Below are 25,764 nucleotides of genomic sequence, written 5' to 3' on the forward strand. Positions count from 1 at the left end.
CTGGTAGCGCGAAAAAATGATCCGGCGGCAGTGCAACACTGAATGGCAACGGAAAATGTGTGTGCACACAGTGTACAATATCCCAAAATTGCATATGCCTAGTCATGTTTTTCGGGCGAATGACGAATGGCACTGAATATTGCAATTCATTCACCGGCTTCGCCGCATTCGTGCTTCAGTCCGGAGGGTGGCTTTGGCCGAATTGGTGGTCGACCAACTTTCGCCCCACCGTCCAATGAATTATGGAACAAAGCGCACTGAAATATGCACTTGATGATGGTCAAAAGGTATTCTTCGTGCTGAACAAAGATGTGGCAAAAACTATATACTATACTGGGGCGTTTGATGTGTGGCCGAGATAAATGGGCGGCATGAATACTAACTGTATTGACATTGTCGCTGGTGGTCAATGCGCTGGGCATTTGCATTGGAAAAGTGTCGGCCGAATGTTGGGCGAAATTGAGTATCACGTTCAAGGCGGGAAGCAGTTGGGGGTCACACCGGACGAAATAATAACTCTGCTTCTAACACATTTAGCTGACCTACTTGCAGCTCATTATACTGTACAATGCCCACCATATATTTCCACCGCACGTACATATGTAGTGAAAGCTTCTCCCATGGCATTATAAATATCCCACCAGAGCTCCCTAAACAGCCGCCCCTCGATTCACCCGCCGCCACCAAGTCATTTCCCGCCCCAGAAACTATCCAATGATAAAAACATTTTCGTCGGACAGGCAGAAGTTTAGGTGAAAGCTCAGCAAAAAGGGAGCGGGGCGAAAAGGAGAGAATAATTACTCACAGTGTACATGCAGTTTGTACATTTTAAGCCCAGCTCATTCTTAGTTGAGGTTCTATTTATTCAAGAGTTGTGCCCATGTAAGGAATACCATTGTTGCTGAGGGAAATACAGAGGAGGGAACTTTTATGTGATGCACAATTTCAATGTACTGCACTGTAATTGTACAAGTTCATTAAAAAATTCTGCTTTTTTGTGTCGAGAGAGTGGAATTATGACGGTACATAATTTTTGATTACTGAGATAATTTTCAGCAAACGTGAACCAAATATGGACAAATTAGAATATTTGTCTAAACTATTTGGATACAGTTAAAATGATTGCAAAAATGAGTGAAGAATTGTCGCAATTGAAAAGCAAAAGCAACGAGAACATCGTAAAAATTCTCATAGAGCGACTAGTTTTCTTTTAATTAAACCATGTTACCTAAGAATGTGAGAAACAGCGTGCATGTTTTTTTTCGTGAAACGGCACGGAATTAAGTTGATTTTTATCGTGGCCTGTATTTGAGGGGGCGGAAGGCATAAAAAGTCACTCACACCCTAAAATATTTAACTCCAACTTCCGCCCCCATTCAGATGATTCGATGGAATTGCTCGTAATTTCCTTCCTCCAGTGCAGTGACAAGAAGAAGACGGAAATTCAGGAGGACGCTTGCGGTGGTGAATAAATGGCATGAGATGCTATTGGGAAATATGGTGTGTAAATAGGGACTGCACAGAAAGGGAAACCATATTGTTTGCATTCCGCCCTCCTGAGCATGACAAACAACCAAGAGGCTAGGCAATTTAATCACAAGACGACAAAATATAAATTGTCGCTCATTTGCTTTGTTGACTTCAAATTACTAAGAGGTTTAATTAAAATTAATTAATACGCGGCAAATGCTCAACGAGCTGAAAACACATACAAATGACAATGTATTGAGAAAACTATAACATAACTCATACATGCCTTACATACACTGGTAGCTCTTCTCTGTACATAATGCTCTGGATGGCATAGAATGAGGAATTAAGATGAAATTGTGGCGTTTCACATATTTTTCTCCATCGTCTTCATCGCAATTAATGGCGCGATTTTTCAAGTCCAATTCTCTTTATTGCCTTTTTTTGTTAGTCACTCAAACTCCAAAATATGATGATATTTTATTCACTGTACTCACTAGAAGCATCAAATTCGTTCATATAATGTAAATTTTATATTATGTGCTGCAAAAGAAAGGGAATTCTCGTATCCATATGAAGGAAAATGCAGCGCTCAGTTTGAAATTTACCTAAAGAATTTTACACTTATTCATGGCCACAATTTTCTGCGAAAGCCTTAGCAAACGGTCTTTCGTGTGACCTATTTGCTGAAGTTCACACTTTTTCCCGTGCTGAATCTCCTGACGAAGTGCAAGAAAGTTCCGGACTCCGTGGAAAGCCACTAATTTTTCCATATGTTCGCCATGAAATCGCATAATCGTGCCCTCTTTCTCCCTCCTTTCGCTGCGTTGGAGAAGTTTGAGTTGGACAAAAAATTATGAAATATTGCCCGAGTTAACTCTGGAGAAACTATGGTGATGCATCGCTGCGGCATAATTATAGATTTTACGAGTGGATTGTGGGGTGGATATGTATGCAATGAATGGGAAAATGAAATAAATTTTGTCACTGATTAAATTCTATTTTTGCTGAGTGCCGCCATTTTTAAATCATTAGCTTTTTTTCTTGCACAAAAAGCTGAAAATAATATCTGAAAAAGAACATGCTATATAGAATCATGTTGCTTTTCCAATAGCTGAATGTCGGGTTGTTGACGACTCCGAGAGAATTATTGTGGCATTTCAACACTTTATTGCGCCACTTTATGTCTATGTTCTCCACATTTTGGAGGATGTTTTAATTGGATGCCATAGTTTAAAGTATGTTAGATAATCTGGACTGAATATGAGCAATTTAGCCAGTTTAATCATCCATTCAGAGCAAAATATCATGATTCGATTTTACAATTCACGTGATTATCTCAATATTTATGAATGATGGTAATTTCATAAAAATAATTATATTTCAATCCAAAAATTACGATACACATGCATTGAACAACACACCTTTTGAATCTAATTTAGTTGTATTTATGCGAAAGCTGTTTATTCACCTCAATTCATTGTTAACCATTTTCCTGGTGTTATTTTGCTGGTTTAAAGGCTAATTTAATGTTGTTTGGATTTGTATACATCAGTGGTGAAGAGTGATATCTTTTCCAATTGTGAAATTGCGACTAATTGATGTGGTCCAATTTGAAAAGATTATGCGGTTAATTTCGATATCTTGCACATAAAGAACAGCTCGAAGACAAGCAATTAAGGAGGTAAAAAGAGGGTGTCCGAATTTATACCTTCTCTGAGAGTTCAATTCCCACCTAATTTGGTAAGTTAGCGGAAATAAGAAAGCCCCTCTCCGCAGTGCAAGGAATTGTTGCACAAGATATCTCCCTTCTGGAAGGGTGATTCAGCTCAGATGGCCCCAATGGTAAGATATAACTGTGAGACGATGGGGAAGGCAATTTATTGGTTGGATGGAAAACCATTCGATGAGGCTTATGGCATGTGAAAGAGAAACCTCAAGCCTTCTTCGTACAATTACACACAACAAGCAACATCACTCCGCCCCAAAGCAACCTGATTGCCAATCTTCCTGATGAGAAATCCAATTATTGTCTTCATGGTTGAGTGGTTTGATTTGTAAAATTGTTTTTAATGCTCGCGCTGGAAGAGCTTAAATTCTCAGGCCAATCCCCGTCGCCCGGCCACCGGACGATGCCGTGTCCACAGCCACCCAAGGGCCCACCCATTGGGCGGGCGAATGCATGATTAATCCGCGTGGTTGTATCGATTTTTAATTATTCACAAATATTCCCCACACCGCCTTTCCCCGGTGGAAATCGGGCACACATCTCGGGGACAACATATCCACTGCGTCGTGTCCACTGTATTACATTGGTATCCAATGAAAATGGAGCTTTAAAAATTTATGCCTCTATATTTCAATTTTTTATTACTTATTCATCTATTAAATTTTTTTTTTCATTCAAGTCCCAGAGTTGACTTTTTTCACCAGCGCAACTCAGGGAAATATAAATGAGTTTTTGGGTATATATAGTGTGATGAGCATGGCAAAAACGTCCGAATGCTCATATTTTTGCCAGAGAAAGCACTATACATGGGGGATGAGTGATAGTGGAGGAAAAGCGAGCTATATATATACACTGGGCTCTGTATTTTCCGTACCGACAGGCCAAAGTGGGCCAATTTTAAATAATGCACTAAAAATTCCTCCATGAACCCGCGCACATTCAATTATTCATCAGAAAATTCAATTATTCAATTTACATGTGCTTCGAATGTGTTTGGAAATTAAAAATTATGTACAAATAAAAAGTGTAAACCACCAAGTCGCTGATCCGATTTCATTATATCGTATTATTTGGGTGTCCAAAAGCGGGTTTACTACAGAGATGATTAATGTATTTGAAGCATTAGTCCTGACAAATCACTGAATTAACCTATTTTCTACTTAGTCGTGGTCAAATATAATTAAAGTTTTTAGATTGCAGTTTATTATAAAGTGAACCCACTTTGAGTGGTGAGAATGAACATTATACTTGAGTCGATATTACACGAAAACCTCATAGTTTCCAAGATACTTGATCCGGCAAAAAGGGAGCGAGAAAAGTGAGAGTTTTTGTAACATAGTCACAGTGTTGGGCAATCTTGTAAGGATTCATTATAGTGTGTTGTGAAGTGATGAAAATTGGACACCCGCCCCTTCGCCAGAAAGGACGGGGTCAAGAAAATGAACACGCTCGAGCCCCGAACCTTCTTGGGTGATCATTTATCCCATTGTAACATTAAACCGGTATTAATTAAGCAATTAAGCTCCAAAATCCTCCGAATGAGGAGTCTCGCATTACTGGAATTGTGATATTTGGGAGAGCTATTTGGCGCTGTGGAAGTAATCCCATCGCCTGACGCACTGTTGATGACAGGATGCGGCAGTCACCTAAAACCGCATGCCATTATTGAACGTCTGTCACAATGATTTGCAATCTGCATAAATTTCTGCAAAATATATCCATTCGTGAGTCAACAGATCAAGCGCCATATATTTAATTTCTAGCCTTTTTCCCGCCTAAATTACCCTCAACCACGTATAAACATTTCAACTTTCGCCAACGCAGCACATGTGCCATTATTTCACACTCATGTTTCGCATAGGAGTGAAAATTCTATGCTCGATAATGATTTCTGCGCGTATTTTACTGCTGTAATTAAATGGTGTAATAAAAGTCCTCAATTAATTGCGGCCGGTATTTATTCACGGTGAAATGAAATACCGTGAAAGCGGCGTTTTATGTATGGGCTATTAAAGTGCTGTTTTTTGTCATGACGCTGAATATTTTATGACAGGAAAAATTCAATTATTGCCCCAGTTTGACAAATTTAATCATCCTGAGACTGATGCTCGATAACTTGAAGGTTGAATTTTACATATTCCTTATCAATAAACTTAATTAACAGTTTCTATTCGCCTCAACAAATTCTATACAAGATGATTTCTGGAATTTCCCACAACGGGAAAAGCGTATGAAATTGGAGTAAGTCTTGCAATAAATTTCATGCGATAAAAACAAAATTTCACGACGTGCCTTTTAATAACATTGACTTGGCAAAATCTGTTCTAAGAACCACAAATCTGCTTCAAATTGACTTTCCAGAAGAGTGTTAACGACTCCCGCAATTACTCGTCAGTCTACAATCCAATAGCTCTCTAAATATCTTCCTCCTTCGTCGTCTCTTGTCATCTGTCGCAGAGCACGCACGAGCATCGGATGCAGCGGAGGAAAAATTGTGGCACAATGTTCAGAGGGCTATAAATATAGTGTGGAAATGACCTCAAGTGCGATTAGTCAGCCCACAAATGGCGTCCACAGCAGTCATGTGAAAATTGAGCAGCGGAATTCGGGGGATATTTTGTAAATAATGTACATGTGAAAGTTCAAAGTGACGGCGCAAAAAATCATTAATCTCGCTTTGAGATTCATCAGCGGAGTGGGAAGATGGGTTCCGCCGCTGATATGGACTGTTTGCTTGTGTATTAATTATACCCCAGCAGCAGGGGAGTGCGGGATGTAGTTCGTCATGTTGTGAATACATATTAAATGTCGAATAGAAGGCATCATTTGTTGCTCGACGCGAGCACTTTATGAGGCAGCACTAGTCCGTTGTCTAGTGATTTATGCGTTTCACATTTCCACTAATCTGCCGAAATAGGAAGATTTGTTCATCGCAGTGCGTTTTTTCCCCTGTCCAACAGCGAAGGGGCGCAGCACCACCCCAAAACAGCACACCAAATTCACCCATTTTCTCGCTCATCCCCTCACATCTCTGGGGAACCGCTGCGCTCAGCAAAATGCCAAAACCATATTTCACTCCTGGAGCTCAGTTTCTCGCTTTTTTCCCCGCACAGCGCACCACCCCTTCCGCCTTATGTACTTTATTGCATTAGTTATAGAAACGTACAATAATTTTGTTAACTCTCTTTGTCTGCATGATGGAAAAGTAGGATATATGGGAGTTTTTTTCTCCTTCAATTTTTCAATTTCCAACCCCTCACTTCTCCATGTTCCAATATATGCTCAGAGAGATGTGCAGCAATATATCGATAAGTGTTACCATCTTGTTGCAGATGGGATTGCTCTGTCAGCTACTCTTGGGTATTGATATATCTCAATATCAAATGGCTATGCAAGCAGCCGGAATGATTCAATTCAATTGGATTTTCTCAATATCAAATTAAGAACTGTATCATTACGTGTCGATTTTCTTTTTGTCCAAATCTTCTTACTTGCGGAAAGTATAAAAATATATGAATTTTGCACTTCCTCCCGCCATTCAATTAGTGTGTCATCCTTGTTACCGGACAGGCAAGGAGTTGAATAATACAGCGACAGAAGCCTGTCTGAGACTCCTTGTAAGGGTGGCCTTTTCACCGGTCTGAGGAAAATCCTTGATTATTTGAGGAGGAGCGGAGAGAGAGTAGGTTAGGGATACATTGCCAGCATGGGGTAAGCCACAACTCAGCGAAAAACCATTATGGAGGCTCCTTTACGTGTTAACAGGCAACAATTGCTGACGGCAGGTAGACGGACCTTCGTCAATTCATCGCCTCTGTCCCCATGTCTTGTGAATTTATTTTGCCACTCTCCACTCTATCGATTTCCTCTCCGGCTTTGCATTTTCAAGACACTCTGTGTCCAATAGAGGTGGAGCGACTGGGCTGGCTGGTGTCTTTTTTGTGGCCTGGCGAAAAAGAAAGTGTAAAAGCGCTGTTTGGGCGGCAAGCACGATGTTCAAGGGGAAATCTGAATATTTTATAGGACGAAAAAAATATTATTACATTATATTATAACCCGTCAATCTTAGAATTGCCATCGGATGGCATCGTAAAGGAGGGAGAGAGCGTCATTTAATGTCATGTCATGCATGAAAATGTGTGCCACTAGGATTCTGCGGGATTTTATTTATTTATCTCACTCGTAAGAGTGTATTTTTCCATAAAGTCGCAGCTTTTCACTGATCATATCTATACCCATATTTTGCTTCTCCTACTTTCATGTGTGTTACTCTGTGTATTTGCTAAAAATAAAAACCAAAACCACTAATGCTATGGCGAAGTTGAGATAAAATGTTCAAAGAGTAATTTTATCGTTCACACATTCGCTAAACCTTTATACAACACCACTTGTGTAACGTCTGCTCTGAATTATTTCCATTTGAAAACCACTTCAATTAGTGGTATAACACGATTGCCTGCATTTTTAGATATGTATATGTGTATGTTTGTTTATATGAACGGCGCATCCCCAGAGACAATTTTGTCCGTATGGAGTTAAAAGCACTCGTGGAAATTGAACTAAAATTTTTCACTTTTCCTCTTCTCTCCAATTTAATATGACAAATGGGAGTCATCACAGCGGAGAAATGCATCTCCGGCATGATTGTGTGGCTCTTTGGAGTGGTGAAAAAGGAAAAACATGGAGTTCTTACCTGGAGCGAGAAGAAGCAGAAGAACGATGATGGGCCACATCTTTATTTGTCTCATATCCAAAATACTGCTGATTCGTCCCCCAGCACAGCAACTCACAGTCATTTATAATCCTCAATTTCTTTTTTCACTCAAACACTATCACGATTTCTCTACTCAGTTCCTGTGTGGAGAGCTTCTGTTCATTCTCTTGGCGACAATATTTCTTCATTTGCCAGTTTGTACGCCAAATTAGTTACTTTTTCATCAAGTCCCGCTGCTGGATCACCTTTATCAATTTACACCCCAGCTCTTATGCCTGCAAGGAGGGTTTTGTTTTCATTAGAAGCACTCAATGCACTTTGGCAGCATGAACGCGAGGGAGACGGTGAAATACATAGCATAACTAAAACATACTATTTGTGTGGTAAATAGAACCATGGCGAGAGCATTTTGCTAGAGCAACAGGATTTTTTCCCGATTTCATCCACGTGAAAATTGTCCATGGAATATCTCAATGTGGAAATTGAATCATTGTATTTCGTGATCCTTTTCCATCCACTCTCTAAACTACCAGTTTTTCCCTGTTTCCTCCTGAATCATTCTGCCACCCGACTTGACTCGGAGTGTGAAGAGTATTGAATGATGGTGAGAAATTGATTTCCACTGTTTTACAATATTTACATATATAGCGTGGCTTGGTGGAGAGCAAAAAGAACTCCATACAGGAGAGATATCTCTCTTTCTCGCGTGGGAACCGATGAAAAATTCACACAAAATCGATATTTGGGAGATTTTTTTGGCATATCCCGGAATTTTTCACGTGCAAAGTGTCGACAATGATGTTGTCACATTTCCGCCCACAGAGGCTTTGTGCTCCCCTTTTCTTGTCACTTCTCAGCATTCATAATACCTGAGAGACACGTGCGAAGATATTCGATTGTGATTTTGGGAAAAGGTCGACGGATTCTTTATATGCAGATCAGAAAGAGTGTGAGAGAGAGAGAGAGAATATTTGAGAATCTGATGTACATAAGAAGAGGCCCTAATCAGTTAGAAAAATCCATATCGCCACTGGCTATTCATAGCAACTTATGACCATAATGCCATTTGACAGAAATACCCCTCTCGCTCGCGCTGTTTTATTGCCATTCTACCCCCCCCTCGAAAAGCGCGCTCGAGCGCTCGCCACCCCCACTGGCGAAAGGTTAAACAAATCAAATTATGTATTAGAGTCCGTGTGACAGAGTGAAAGGGAATTTGTCCGGCCTGATCGGTGTGTGTATCGCATGCTTACCCTGTGGCTCCCCGGGCCGCCTCATCCATATTGTAATTCCACTGCGACATTTTGACCCAGAGATTAACTCGAGGGCGCCCGGGGGGGAGTGGAGCGCGTGGGTGTGGGTAAAAATTGGTGTGGAAAAGGCACCGGAACTTTGTGTAACTTGATTCTGCTTGAGAATGTCCCACCCCAGAAACTAACATACACTTATTCATAATACAGTAACACTTCTCCTTGTTACCGCTCGCCCCACAGGCCATTCTCTCCTCTTGTGTTTCTTCGCCCAAGTCTGAATAGTACAGAAGAAGTGATTAAAAGTTCAGCACAAGTTTGTGGGTGTCTGATTTGTGATATTTCAGTGTCGACGCTCTCGCTATGGTTGGTGAGAATTTTTCCTCTTTGCGCCCCTTCCAAATTCCCAGAGATTCATCCGGAAGTTTTCGCCCCACGGGGTGTACAAATTTCAAGGCAAGGGCCTCACTTACGAGTAATTTTATGGTTAATTGTGTTTGGGGGCTTCGCATTGGGGCATTTTCATGGTGTGTATTGTTCAATTATTGATCATACGCTTGAGAATTTCGTATAGTTTTTTATTATCTGATACAATTTCATAAAACACTACAATGTTTCAAGATAAAGTCGATAAAGCTGCAAATTTATACACTTGAGCACACCTCTTGATATCACGTTTAAAACTATGAAGGTGGAGAAGAGCGTCTACTGAGAAATAACCTGTCCAGCCGCTTAAATATACGGGTAAGAGATCGAACTTCTCGTATGATTTTCTTTTTGCCCCGCAAGTCTTTCTCCCCGGCGAATGTATCACGAGAGCAATACAAGATATCACCTATTGGAAATGAAGTTGTGCCATTGCCGAGGAAAATAGAGGTCTTTCTCGCCTCACTGAGCTTCACTTGAAAGTTACAACATCCTCTCACACCACATCCACGTCTATTTTGCGTCCATGCACGGAACGGGGGAGGGGAAACCACCCGTGAAAATAAATTCCTAGCTGGGGAAATTGACACTGTAGCATCGTAAATTGTTGTGAGAAACTTTCTTGTATATCTGGAAAAGCACAAAAGTGGTATATGGTGCAATGTTTAGCTGAAGAGATTTCTCTGTGTTGCATCTTCAAGGATGACTTGAGATGTTTCCAAGAAAATGTGTGGTGCGAGAGAGTCTCGTACAATTACACATCCAAAGTAAATTTGGAAAATTGAAGAGGATCTCATGCTGCCCACTTTTACACTCTGTGCCACACTTTTCACGAGAGTCAACACATTGAGAGCTTTGCTGGAGCTTTTCTCTTAGAGAAAATGTGCGGGAGTAATTAGTGGTGTGATTGTTGAAGATGAAGACGGGACGCTGCAAATGGTATCAAACACCCCCACGAGAGAGTATAAAATCACAGCGAGAAGAACTCTTCAGCATCTGCAATTGCACAAAGGCGAGTGACTTGTGGAATTGTTGGTTTATTTTCAAACTCGATGCACTTCGGGTGGCAACAATCGAAATAATCATCGTGGGTCATGTTTTATGCATTAAGTGACTGAGTATTCTTCCGCTCTGAGAAGCCCTTCGGTGGATGGGAAATCCAAAATTAGCATGTTTCAATTATTGCCTGAAGAAAAGGGGAAATGTGGCGCAGAAGGGCGAAAGCTCTCTCGAACTAGTGAAAGCATGTGAATAAATTTTACCCACTTATTTCACCTTTTTCTTCGTCATAAGGCAAAATTTCCATTATTTCGCTACATTTGTATGTGACTTGTGAGGTGAATTCTCGTGTATGTGGTTGAGGAAAACCGAGATGAAAATTTGAAATATTTTAATATAGCAACAAGAGACATTTCCACACAATTTTCAATGCACTGAGAAAAAATATTTGTTAGAAATTTATAGTATGGCAACAATTTTTTTTTAAATTGATTTGTACAATTCTGGTGATTTTTGATGTGGATTTAAAATGACATATTGGAAATTAAAACTTTGATAAGAAAAAGTCCTTGCAGAAAAGCTTCATAAGCTCAACTTATAAGCAATAATTCAGGATAGAAATTAACTTCTCGCCATCTCTTGTCGAAATCAATAATCTTCTAATTAAGCAAGAGCTGCAGTAAAGCGCGAAACATTAACGAAATTTCCTCGCAGTGTTAGATATTTCACTAGTCACTTGTGTTCTTCCCTGCTTCCCCGGAAAAGCTTGTGTGTGTGTGTGTGTGTGTGTCGCCCATGGGTGTGGAAACTATAATTAAATTAACAAGTACTACGGGGAAGGTACGAGTGAAAATGTAAAATGTGACAGAGAGACGGAAAATTAACAGAATGCCGAGATTTTTTGCCCCTCCACGCAAAGGTGTGAGCCCGAGGAGATTGTGGGTGACACTTGGGACGACAGAGACGAGCCAAATGGCTCCATGGTGGGTCACCAGAAGGCCGAACCACCTGCCGAGAGATAATTTCGTGACATTCACCTCACGGGAGATTCTTCCTGGAAACTCTAGCTGAAAATTGCTGATGATTAACGACAAACTTTCCGCACTGGGCGCACTTTTAGTTAAACATTGCAGATTTTTTTTTTAATATGAGTTTCAGATGAAAGTTTTGAAGTGTTTGCGCACTTTTCACTATAAGTCCAATAAGTTCAAAAATAACATGGATTATGCGGTGAAAATTCAGCGCTTCAGTGTTGTCCACACTCTCTTAAATTAAGAGTTGATATGACCGCTTCGGATTTGATATGATATTCGCTGGAAGTGATGCACTTTCGCGAGTCCTGATGATCTCGACGGTATAATCGCTGACACTTGACACGCAATGCGACTGTTGGAGGCTCTTGTGAAGATCTCTTTGCTACGCGATGTGGATCAGCGCACAATCACCGAAGTGAGGACTGGCACAAGACTGACATGGGCCTGAAGAAGTTGTGCTGTGAAAATCGTTGGACTTCTCCGCATTTGCTGTCTCTCGTGCTCGGCTTCTCCGACTCACGGCGGGGAAGGCATGAATATTTCATGAGGAGCGCTCTGTCGTGCTATATCCGACCTCTTTTCGCCGCCACGCTCTGACCCGCTCTCAAGAATGGGACGGAGCATAAGAGAGGTTAAAGGTGATGCGCATGCGCCGCTCAGTTGCTCCAGTTTTTCAGGCGAAAATGCTCTTTTGGTTCCACGCTTCCCCGCTTCTCTGCCTTCCCCAATCGTTCGCTGTATGGCTTCATTTCCTCGGCCAAGGCAATCCCCTGAGGAGTAGGTCCACACTAGGAGCGCCCGCGAGTCATCCCAGCACTACTCGTGGCCAAAAATTATGCATCGCACCATTTTTCCCGAAATTCCACACAGTTTTGTTTCAATTAGATGTTCCATAATACTCAACTATTTGTCTAATGCAGCGACTTCTGGTCGAATGCCATGAATTTAAGTCACTAAAACCATTCGGATTAAGAGAACGAACGAAATGTCTGTAGAATACTATGAAATGTTTCCTAAAAGCTTTTCAGTGAACATTGAATCGAAAATATTTTCTCATATGCTGAGAATAATTCAAAGTGGATTAAGTTAAAACACTTTTCCTGGAATTGCAGCTGTGAAAGAGCTGACAAATACAAATGCACTCCGTCACATATTGTCTTAATGAATGCAAAATGCCAGACGCTGACGGAGGATTTGCAAAAATATCCACTGGCAAATGCATTAACCGGCGCTTCAAAATGATTCTGATTTAAATTTAAATAGAGCGTGGTGACTCTTTTTGTCCATTATGCACAACAGGAGACATTTTGTGTGAGACATTATATGGACAATATGCTGCAATTTTACCGCCAAGTCGCAGAGGGGAAAAACAAGACTGCAAGAAGTTTTTAATAGGGATGAATTAAAGGCGACTTAACACTTCAAGCAAAAGGGAAACTTAAAATGTTTTGAACAGCAATTGAACATTCCATTGAAATTATATCTGCATATTTATGTAGGAGAATTTTTATTTTATTCCTTTAATATTTTTGCCATATAAATTTCTGACGAAGAAATTACATAAGATTTTAATTGAATTTCTCAATTTTCACCTGCTCTGATGATGAAAGATATAAAAATTTTATCATCTCCAAATCTAATGGAAACATTAATTTTTCAAACATACGTCTAGACACCGCTATTCAACCCAGTAACATCAACAAATTAGTGTGGGCGAGATTTCATTTTACGATTCGCCACATGGAAAATTTCTCATTAAGAGGAGGGTCAACTGCTGTAATATAGCGGCCAATTCCTTTTTGAGAACCACGTAATTTCTGCAATAAATATCAATTACAATAATTGCCAAAGGAGAGAGTCAATGTACCCCAATTCGGTGATTTACAGCGAGAGTTGGGGCTCAATGAGAATTTATTGAGTGATGTTGCGGCGGGTGGAAAATTGCACGTTCGGTGCTGCAGGAGGAGAAAATAATTAAAAAGTGCTGGTGTTATCATGGAAAATGTCACATTGTGAGACCGTCCAAAAGGATTCTCGCGTGTTCGCGCCTTATCTCTGCGTCTTTTAGCCTCATTTGCAGAATTATGTCGAGGAATTCCTATATTAGCTGAGGGGGGAAACATGCCGAAGGTGCAGATGACAGAGACGGCGGATGAGTCAAAAGTATGTGCCATAATTGACATTCAGTTATTCGCAATTAATCCCCTTCGCGATAGTAGTTCGAGGCATTAGATTAATTCCACGGTGCAATTCTTCGTTCCTCGCCTTGTGCCTTGGCGACATCGCAAGGGGCGCTCAAGTATCTCAGGGTAGTTTTCGATTTCACTCTATTAATTAAAATAAATTTGCTCTGCAAATGTAGATAATTGAGAAGAGAAGGGAGTTACAACACGGTACCAATTTCTGCGGTGCTATTTTCCTAATTATCAATAATAGTTCGCCGATCTTTGCATGACGCACCCTTTGCAAGGCGCCCTGATGGTGTAAAATGATGAGGAATTGCAAAGGGTGTGAGATACAAATAAGACAAGAAATAGGTGGTGCAGAGTCTCATTATTTCTTTGGGTGGTGGTGCATGAGACGGGAACGAGGACGAGATGACAGACTGTGGTGTGCGGATGGCGCAAAAGCTTCATTGAAAGTTGTACAGCGACGGATTTTGCCTCGATGGTGCCCGGCCAGCTGATGCTTTTCGCTGCCAATGGGTTGGGGAGCACTAAATTTCTCACTGCATGCTCGTACAGACTCTTGCTCTGGCAATGAATTAGAATTTTCCTGTCTTCCGCCGAGCCCTTTTGTGTGCTGAAACGTCCACCCACCCCCAAAGCCCGCCCCAGGATTCCAACACACAAAACATTAAGTGAAATTGCACTATTACTGTGAATTATTATTTTATATTTCATGCGGTGGTGATTGAAATTTTCATCCATTCTCCCTCAACCCCTGATTTATGTGTCACTGCCATCGCCCGGGCCGCACTTGACCGAGAAATAAATCTCCGGAGGTGCCCGTAAGCCGATCGTAAAAGAGATGCCAATAAAATTGGTAATTTGCTCTAGTCTTGCCGCAATGCTCATTGGACAAGTGACATTCGGTGACTTTGGTGTTCTGTCACTTCCCCAGCGCGAATGCCTTGAGATTGCACTCATCCGGAGACGGAGACATAATTTAATTGTCTCACTTTTGCCTTATCGCCCAGTTGAAGAATCATCTTTTACGACATACTCGGATACTCCGTGGGCTTTATGGCACACCCACCCAGAAAAAAATGTAATCATCAAATGATACTTTAACAATCTCTTCGGGGTGACACTGCTGCTGCTGCTCACGGTTTTACTGTCTTGTCGACAGACACAATAAAGAATTGAAATTTGCCCAAAGAAGAGGTGAAATGGCACATCTGCCGTGGGGAAAACTTCGATTATAGGCGTTTTTGAAAGGATTATTTCCCTAATAGTGAGAGGCTCTTTCATTTTAGATGCAATAGAAAATTTACTAGATTACTTTTTTCCCTCTATCTTGCTCCTTCTCTGTCTGAGGAAATTTTGCAGAAACCCCTCGATTTCAGCAACCACGCATAAAAAATGTAGCAAGCTATCGATCACGGTGATTGTGAGAAAGTTTGCCCCATCTCTAGCCACCATCCATCGTTTTCAGTGCTGCAGCGACACTTTGAAAATTATATTTTGCTAAATTATCCATAACCACGAGGGATGAATGGTGGGGCGGAATTTCAAGCGATGGGTGAAAAGTTCTGAAAAGACGCTCTCCAACTCTGGGAGAAATTAATTTCTGATGATGGCAATAAGTGACTTTTTACTGAGGGTGGAGCTGAATGGTGAAATTCCTCTCTTGTTTGTCCTCAGCACATGAGAAAGCTTATCAATTCCGTGTCTGCGCTTTCCCATTTCCATCGACATTTCCCGCACCACGCGCTTGTTCCTAACGAAGCCGCATTGCAATTTTGGAGTTTTGTGCAAATTCGATGAAATTTGCCAAGGAGAGCAACGCTCATGATGTCGCGGAATGGCTTGTTCTGAGCATGTTGCCAAGCATGTTGCATATGGATGATGGAGAGGAGAAAATATCCTCACTGCCGCTTATCTTTGCAGGTGTTTTCGAGACGTGCAACGGATGCCATGCCAGGACGATGCATTTGTGAGTGTTAACTTATTTCTACACCTCGCAAAGCGCGGAAAGCTCTCTCTGTCTCTCTGGCAGATTTTCCCAATGTTAGGGGTTTCAATATGGAACTTCCCATGACTGCGAATGCTTCTTGTTCGCCGAGAGCGTAGTTTCGTCATAAAACGCTTTCAGCTATTTTGATTGTTGCAAAGTTGCTCATAACTGTTATTGTGTATTCGTCGAATTGTGTGCTGGAACAAATAAAGGCAGCCAAGATGCTCAACTTACATATTTGCAGAGCAAAGAAAATGTATATATGTGAATAGGTAGTTCGAGATTCGCACAAGTGAGGAGAGTTTGCATAGAAATTTCCTCCAAATTCTTGAAATTATGTTAGGTATATAATATGGAAAAACTGAGCTGAAGAGTGTATTTTGCTGGCATTTAAAAGGCCACATCTTGTTAAGTTTCACAAAATTCTTGTTTAACAACCTGTGACATTTTAATCAAATATATTTCTTTTTCTTTTCAACAGAATACCTGCGTTCATATTTTTCTCATAAATGCCAATTATACTGTTTTCTGTGTTTCAGAGTGCGCAGAACTTCTTTGTCCTGTAATGCTCCTGTAATGTAGGGACAGTGAAGCCCTGTGCTAATGCATGGGTTAAATAGGAATTTATTGCAAATTCTGATGGCCTCGAAGTAGCTGAGAAAGGCGTGGAATTATCAAGATAATGCGAGTGTAGCGCGTGCAAAATGGGTTTATAAATAATGTCAATAAATTATGAAATGTTGCCATGTAAAGTGATACATTATTCACATTTAATTATTAATGTTTGTGCCTTTTGAGTCACTTGCTTTTCGGGGTGACAACAGCTTTTCATTTTATTAACTGTGTGGCTATTCGTTGTATTGTAATTTATTGCTTTTACATTCACGTGCATTCATTCATTTTCGGGCGAAGAGAGAGTGTGTCTGGCTTGGTACAATGGCCACATTAAATGGTTCATTGTGCAATCACCTGAATGCGCCTCACCACCCACTCTGCAGCTTCTACCGCTGTTCTCTGCACCTGCGAGCAGATGAGTGTGTATGTGTATGTCTGCGGAGGAAGACTGTGGCAGATACTCACAAATGTGTTGGGCGGGCATGGGAGTAATTAAACTCCATCCGCTTAATATCCTCAATAAATTTTACAACCGGCTTCCGCACACGAAAACTTTTATAGCTGCATATCACTTCAACCCCTCCAGTCGCCCCTTTCGCCGCCGCCATGTCCTCTGTAGCACAAAATATTGCAATTTCTCACCCCCAAATTCACCCTCATTATCTCACGTCTTGCCTCCACGCAATTTTTCTCCCATCGCGCGAATGAGTGATTTGCCGGATATTTTTCACCTCTCGTGTGGGGGTTCAATTGTTGAAAAATTATCCATCATATCTCACGGCTGCGCCGCGTAGCAAACGACGAAGAGACGCGTGATCAGACAAATCGAAGGAAATGTCGAGAAACGAACATAAAATGTTTTGGACTTGTGTCAATGATGAAATGTTACCTCAGGCGAAATGCCATCCTCGTTGCCAGCAAAACGAGAAGGTAAAAGGTATCCTGGCGAAATATGAAACAAACATGGCAATGGAAAGCCACCCACTCATCAACAGAACGTGTCAGCTTCCAGGTTTTCAGCGCAAATGGCAAGAGGTATTAATAAACAAGATCAAAATGAGGCATACACTGCGTCGACTAAAGTTGTGCATTAAAGTCGAACTTGTGCAGGCTTTAAAAATCCTACAATTTCCCTATGGACCGAATGCCAACCCTGAAATTACTAATTTACAATTAAAACACGCTCATAATATTACGGAAAAGCTAATTATCTTTTAATATGGCATTCACTGTAATTTGGTATTCTTCCAACCGCCGAGTTCACGTGAAGTTTACCGATCGTAAAATCACCATGAATTTTTACTAAGGCGCTAAAGGGTTGACTGTAAAAGCAATGTGGACAGAAGTGATGAAGTAATTCAATGAAGACATTTGATTTGTTTCCACGTGGAAATCACGTCGATGTAAACTTCATTAACAATTTAAAATCTTTGATTTCCCGAAGATACACTCCAATTTTTGAATAAGTAAAATGTGCTCTGTACTGGCAATTAATGGGAATAATTTAAGTGCTGGCGGTTTTTTTTTGCCCGGACGAAAAGGAAATATGTTGATAATTGATTTTGTTGATAAAATTTTAATTACAGAATAGGTGAATATGAAAAAAAGGAAATTGGGAGCTGAAAATGAACAAACAAACTTCATTAGTTTTGCGGTTGGGAATCTTAGAGAAGTTCTGTTGCATACGTGATTTTTGAGATTTCATAGCTTTTCCTAAATTTTTAATTTTGCATCGCACTCAAACTTCCAAGGCGGTTTCTTCCTCCACTTTGCATACTGACTTAGAAACTTTTAATTAATCTGCCATTAAAGCTCAGAACAAACCGCAGCATTTAATATTTATGAAATTTTATTGTACGGCTTTCGCCTCAGAGTTTAACATTTGAACAGTACAAAGTAAACCAATTCATTCTAAAGCGTTCTTGGCACTTGGCAGCCTGTCTTCTACTGAAATTCTCCCATATTAAGACACTCTGAAGGTTTTACTACCTGTTTTGATGTAGCTTTCAGCATTCGTGAGAGGCTAAAGATTGGACATGTGGTGAGAGAACAATTCATTTCTAATTTCTAACTGCAAATCTCACAACTTTCAGCCATCAACGAGACGAGAAAAGCCCATGATCGATAGAATCTGGAGTTTGTGTGCAAAATAATGCGGGATATGAGTTTTTATCGGCAATTGCAAAAGCTTTCTCATGGCAATGAGGCGAAATCCAGGGAGATTCGACCCGCAGTATCAGTTGAACCAATATGCCAATCCCATGTGATTGGACTTGTGCGTTCCAGCATGAAATTCACACAAGAAACTCCTCTCCGAATAGTTTCACATGGCGTAAGATTTACTCTTGTGCTACTTTTTTCTAGTTGGAAAACCTTCAGTGAGTTGCTGGGTGAGTATTTTTTGCCGAATGCTCCTTTTCTTTCACTTCCACCATCAGTTTCAAATTACTTTATTGACAAGGAGGGAATTAAAAAGTTTCTATCGAAGAGCAATTTAATATATTTGACAAGTGTTCTATTTCTCTGTGATTCTGGTGGAATTGGAATTGGCGAGAAACTCCAATTGTCTTGCACTTTTCATCCCTTATTTTCACTCAGGTCATTTCAATTCTCCTCGTGAGGAAAACCCAGTTCAATTATTATTAAAGGAATGGTTTTGTGCAAAAATTCCTTCTTAGACTGGTGAATTTTAAATAAAAGTTATCTGAAATGGTGCTCAATTCCTCAACATGGGATGCACTTTAACAGCGATTGAAAATAGGGAAATTCACTCTAGTCTCTTCCATTTTCAATTAACCAAAACTAACATTTACCTTCTGGCAAACACTGTTACACACATGACGCGAAAGCTTAGTGACACACATTTCCGTACACGTTGAAATTGGTGCTATAAATCTAATAATTCAAACTTGGCTTAGAAATACAAATGTACGGATGAGAAAAATCCCATCTTGTCGTTAAAATGGTTGAAATTGAATTAAAAGTAATTAATGTGTAGTGCTTCGAAGAGAGTGAGTTCAATTAAACAAATTGAAAGTGTTGCAATCAATAATTTAAATGGCAAATGTGAAATGAAGCAAAAAGGCAAATTCATTTCCAAAAATTCATTCCTCGTCCGCACTGCATGTTGTATTTTATTCGTTTGTCACTTTCCAACTGTTAGGAAATGACCATAAAATTAAAATATAAATTGTGGGATATTTTGGAAAACTGTGAAATATCACCGACTGCAATATGTGAACATGCTGTAATGTGACACCCTCGCAAAAACTTTCACCCCCGAGCCGCGCACCTCGTTGAGCTTTTTGTTCCTGGGAGCGCGATGAGCTCTCGTCCAACATATACAAATGTCTGCGGGTGCATTACAAACCAACTCACCCCCCACTGTGCGCCCTCACACAGAGGGTGGCGCAATGATTCGAAATTCACACACGATTATTGCTCAAATCCTCAGCCATTAAATTTGTATACAAAGTCCACCTCAATTTAACATTAAATTCCATATATAAATAAATGTCTTAATTCATATGCAAATAATATTGAATAAATTTCCAATACATTATGTGCAGTGCCATCCGTTAAACTCTCCACCGCACGAGTGGGTGAGAGCTCATAAATTAATTCACCGTAATTAGGTGCGTTGTGTTGGTGCAATTACATTTTGGAACTAATGGAATCGCTAATTTCCTGTGCAATACACTGCGACTCACAATCCACTTTGTAATTCAATTTTCCAGCTGTCCCAAAATTCTCCGCCCTGCGCGAGTGTGCATTGTATGATTTTGCGATAATCAACTCACTTCTCACGACACGAGGGGGCGAGGGTGAGCGCGGGTGGCGCAAAAATGTGGCCGGATAGGGAAAAAGTTGAACAAAGAACGGAACAAAAAATTATCTGCAATTTTGCGTTATTGACAAGAGGGCCAAAATTGCACGAAACGGGCAACAATAGAGGGTGGCCGAAACTGAAAAGGAGCGGAAAGTGCGGTGAGTCATAGTAAACAGAGTGTTTCTCGTAATCTTCAAATGGCGATTTATCGTCGGCTTCTCGGTGACTAATATGTATTTCCTAAAGAGAAAAAAGTTTAGGCTTAATTCGGAAGATATTCGGGTAATCTTGTGAGTGAAAGAGTTCTCGAAACTATTCAAAATATTTCTTCTACACTCACTAGGACTTGAGAATAGAAATTTCAAGCAGAGTTTATATGTAAATTTTACACGAATTTTTTTTTTCATGTACTGTAATAACTAACGCGAGAGAGTGCAATAGACCGGTTAATTCTCCATTGTTGAGCAAAAGTCTAAACCACAAGAGCATAAACTCCGTGAAATATAAATTCACATCCTGGCCGCTACAAATTTCATCCTTATGGACAATGCTATCCACTTTAGATTATGAATGTGTTAGCAGAAAATATAAAAGCATGGAAAACATTTCGGACTCTTGCTGCCATAAATCTTTTTAATATGACTCTCTCTCTTTCCCACCCGTGATAACCCTTCTCGTCCCTCCGCGTGACTTTGTCCTCCATTTTACCTGTGAAAAATGTAATTTTTCATTTAGTTACGTGGATGCAAATCTGAGGATGGTTTATGCTCAACACTCTGGCAAAGGCAGGAAGACACAGTCGGATGACACGTCGTCCCACTTTCCCATCCTCGCACCGAGATATGAGGTATGAAAATTAAAGTGACAATGTTTTAATGGGGATGTCGCATGTCCTGGCGGCATTACAATATAATGGTGCGCTTACGAGTCACCCTTTTGGGCAACCTGACTCGGGATTTCGCACGTTCAGCGGTGGAAAGCCGAAATCTTCGGGTGCGCAGGAGGGAAAAAATTAATATGCTAAAATTTGTATTTTCATCTCATTAGAATGCATATGGTGGCTCCAATGGTGTGGCATTCTTCATTCCCGAGGAGCGATTTCAATAGGAGGCCCCAGAAGCGAGATCCCAAATGTCTCACGCACCAGAAACATAAAGAAGGAAGATTAATATATCACTTGAGCTGAATGTTTATCTCTTTCTCTCTCTCTCTCTCTCACTCCCTCTCGCGACATGGCTCGCCAGTGGAAAGGGTTGGATTTTCACAAAACTCACCTCTTCCACGAAAGAGAGGCGCTCCTTGCATGTTGGCCAATTTGCTGTGTGTTAACTCCACTAATGTGGTGAGTGATTTATCGGAATTGTTCGATGTACACATGAGAAAGTCGCTAAATTATGGAAATTTTTGAATTATGAACAAGAAACATGATAATAAGGTGAGGTGAAATGAATTCATTTTCCCCGCACGCCGAAAATTCTTCACACTATCGCCTCACTATGAGTCCATTCTTTGACGTCTGTACGGAAAACTTTTTCCAGATAATAAACACGCCAACCAGTTTGAGACTATAATGCCAAGATTTTAATTCATTTTTCCCAGCCACTCAAGCCGTTCGAGAGGAAGTGGTTAATCCACTCATGCAGATATTTTACTTTCACTTGATGTTTCCACCCCAAAAGCTCTCGCCCAGCTATAATGACGACTGATAAGGTGGAGAGACTTTTTCACTAGAGAGACTTTCAACTTTTTTCCACCACACCTATTCTCACCTGAAATATGAAACTCAGCGTGGAAAAGGAAACTATTTTGTCCCGTGTTTATACAAGAAAAAAGAGAACTTTTTATACGTGAATGAGATTAACATTTATGATGTTTGTTGTTTTCATGAATACAAATATATAGAGAGAGAAAAAAAGAGTTTATCATTGGCTTGGGATCTTGTTCAGAATTTAAGATTCATGTTTGAGATTCATTATCCACTGCGGACACATTCACAGATTTTATTTATGGTCTTGTAATTTTTTTCCAACAGCCAGAGGAAAATTTATATTATGTAATTCCAATGGCCAAAAGTGTGTCCCAACCATGGTAAGTGTCCTAGCTACACACCAGTCCCTCAAATTCTCTCGAGGGCGCACAGAGAATTTGTTGAAATATTGAAGCAATAACGCTTCCCGAGCATCGGATATTGATTGCTTAATTCAATTTCCCAAAGTATACTCTATATAACTCTTTCTCACTCTCGAGCGCTGTCCACGTGCTTGAAATTCATCCATTTTCTCAAGTTTATTCTAAACCCATAAAGAAACCTCTCTAATCATATAGAGCATCATTGCGAATGGCAGGGCTGAGCGGGGGAGAGAGGATGTTCTTTCGAGTTTTCCTCTGTGACGGAAAACTTCTTGGATGTAATGGGAGCGTGCGGGGTTGGGAAAGGAAAGTGCCCAAAGTTGGAACTCCGTTACATATTCATCCGACACAACAGCATAAAGGATGGTGTCTCCCCGCTCTAAATTGCAAAGACATACAGCTCTCCGCACTCCAACTCCTTTCTGTCTAATTCAAACAAAGCTGTGGCCGTTTTAAATTGAATTAGTACGGTCACCGACCACAAGAACGACTGAGACTCTCCTGAGTGGGTGTTTGTGTATGTCATTGGAATCCACAAACATCCGCCCGCCCTTCAGGGTCGTCCCGGGAGGACAAATATTAGGCGGGGAGTGTGTGGAGAAGGCCACGGTCAATAGGATCCGGGCCATCTCCGCATGAGGCACTCTTGGAAAATGCTAAAGAGCCCGAAACTGGAGAGTCTACGGACAAAGGCAGGACGAGAGGCATTCGAAGAAGCTCCCAAACATCACAGGCAACTGTTCGATGCACAAAAGTTGAGCTTCTGCACGTTTCGGACGCATGGTGTGAATTAAGGAGCAATCTTTGATCACCGAAGCTGCATATTCTCTACAATACCCATCATTTATCAAGAAGCACGGAGCACACTATTTTGTAGCGTCACATTATCACAATTCTCGACAGTAATGACTTCTAAAATGCATTGCAAAATGGATAAATAATTCATTCATGGACACACAATCAGTTATGCAACTCAAATATATAATGGTGTAAAACAAATTGAATAATATTTTATTTCTGGCTGATGCACAATCCCAAAAGCATCCATAATTAATGGGGAATTGTAGAAAAATATGAATATAGGGTAATTGAACATTTATTAATGCGAGTGCTCCAAATTTATAATTAATGCTTAGAAAATGCAACAAAATTAATACCTTATTAATGTGACATTTATTTTAGCATGGCCAGAACCAACAAAGTGGAATGACAGATAAACGATGATATAAATAACTGTGATTACGGCGAAGTGATATTTACGGAAAAATCGAATAAATTCCTTCAAAACCATTTGGTACACCATATTCAGATTGAGTTTCACAGCGCTTTTCACCGCAGAAACCATGTTGACGGTTGCATTTATTAATGAATATACAGGATTTGGATATATTGTTTGATTAATGCTATATTCTTAGTCTGTTGAGAAGCTCTTGCCTAAGTAAACTTCACTGTTATTGTTATAAATCTCTAATTAGTTAATCAGCTTCGCTAACTAATCCATTCTCATTTTACCCTCAAATATTCTATAGTTTCCGATCCTAAAATAACACTAAACATTCTTTTATCAATGCTTCATTGCTAGAGCGTTAGAGGTTAGTCCCGCCTATTAACCTACCTGCATAAACATTATACGCTTTTCTTTGAAGTCCTCCTCATAATTAGAACTTTTACTCCATGGCGAGCGGATAAAAGTTGATCCTTTTGACTTCTCTGGTCGTGTCCGAGTGCGTCATCTGGGTGAGTCACAAGTGATTAAAGTGCAACCCCTTTGTCGCAAAAAAGACACCTCTCTCGCTCAGGGCGGGGGATTAAAGTGGGCAAAAAGAGTAATGCTATGAATATTTTAATTGCATGCCTCGCTGAGGATGTGTGAAAGAGAGTGAATGCATTAGGAAGTGAAACTGGACGGAAGTTTTGACTTTTTGCGGATGCATAATTGACTGCGGGGAGTCGCACGAAAGTGATACATTTCAGTGGTATTTGAATTGCACCGATAACAATCAGTTCGGGGACTGCATTTGCATAATTGGCACTTTTTTGGTCAGCACATGAGGTCAACCGACACGAGTTGGGACAATATTTGAGGCAAGGAGCATATTGACACGTGTGTGTGCGCCTCAAACTATCATATAATCCCCACCGTTCATTTGATATGTGATGCCGGGACTGTGTCTCTTCTCTGGAGTATCTGAGAGCATACAAAATGCATCCGAGAGCCTGCCACTCGCATAAATACTTAACATTATGTGAGTTACTTGCACGTATGCCGACATCTTCAATAATTCATCCGTGTGTATGCCCTCCTGAGACGAATGGAAGGCTGCAGCTAGTTAACCTCTCAGCCACCACCCATCGCAAAGATTGCAAATACGCCCGAGGGATGTGTGGGAAAGTGTGTGCTGGTGGAGGTGAAGAGCTGTGTGCTCCACTTTCCTGCTGCCGTACACCCTCGGCCACCCCTCGACAATCCGCCAGGGTGAATTTATGTAAAATTTGCAAATTCATCCGAATAACGTGACTGTCCATTAGAATATGGGAATAGCGTTAAGTGCTATTGAATCCTTTCCAGGGTAATCAACGCGTCTTAGCACTCTACGCCACAAATTGTGGGGGATTTTCTCGAGGAATTGTCATAAATCAAAATACACACTTTCGCCACACCAAGTACCCTTTTCCCAACCACTTCCCCGAGATGGCCTCAACCTGGGTGAAAGGTGGATGGGAGACACAAAAAATTCATCTCAATTCACTCAATACACACAGCCGTCCGGCAGAGGTTCAAAGCCTCTGCGATGATGCGAGGGACAGAGAAATATTGAGTTGCTTTTTGGTGAATTTTTACGACTAATTGAATTGCTCTCTTTTCCGGATCTAAAAGTTCAGATTGAATTTAAGAAAGAGAAATGACAAAAAAAACCTGCTACGATTTTAACGCAATGTCAGAGAGTTTCAAAAGAGATAGAGAGTTTGACATTTTCTTGGGAAAATCACTTCCGAGAGCTAACAGAGTTCCAAGAAATTATTACAAGCTCAGGACATCCATATGTGTTTATTCAATAAAAAGTTGGGATACACGGAATTCCATAATTTCTGCGCAAAATTCCTTCCAACACAATTTTCGATGAACTTATCGTGTTTCCCTCCGAAAATCCCTCAGTTTGTTTTCCACTCGTATCTGCGTGTCCTATATTGTGCCGTGCGATGCCTCGGAATCACACAGATGTACACCAATGTTTTTCCCACATATTCCATATCTTCCTGCCATTTATTATTGAGTGAAGCGCTGTTTCGGGTATTTTGTTTGAAAACTCAATTTTTTCCCACTGACGGCAGTGTTTTTATTTTGATTATTTCCTCGACAAAATTCATTATTTCATCCTCACATCATA

At 40.6% G+C, this 25,764-nt stretch overlaps 1 protein-coding gene across 3 annotated transcripts in view; it reads right to left on the reverse strand.

Moving 5' to 3' along the window:
- Window positions 1-12,046, reverse strand: part of LOC132261577 (uncharacterized) — an 84,994-nt gene extending 72,948 nt beyond the window's left edge. For 2 of the 3 annotated variants that reach the window (XR_009468430.1, XM_059760452.1), the window contains exons 1-2: window positions 11,626-12,046; window positions 7,893-8,188 (exon numbers count right to left, since the gene is read on the reverse strand). Coding sequence is in view for 2 of the 3 variants with exons in the window: in XM_059760452.1 (XP_059616435.1) it covers window positions 7,893-7,995 (103 nt within the window). In the remaining variant the exon portion in view is untranslated. Of the gene's footprint in view, window positions 1-7,892; window positions 8,189-9,825; window positions 9,853-11,625 lie in introns of those variants that run through there. The other variant, XM_059760453.1, reaches the window with a different exon arrangement.
- Window positions 12,047-25,764: the final 13,718 nt, after the last annotated feature.

The sequence above is a fragment of the Phlebotomus argentipes genome, unplaced genomic scaffold (genome assembly GCF_947086385.1).
Source record: "Phlebotomus argentipes unplaced genomic scaffold, Phlebotomus argentipes genome assembly contig_15, whole genome shotgun sequence".
In the NCBI taxonomy this organism is placed as follows: Eukaryota; Metazoa; Arthropoda; class Insecta; order Diptera; family Psychodidae; genus Phlebotomus; species Phlebotomus argentipes.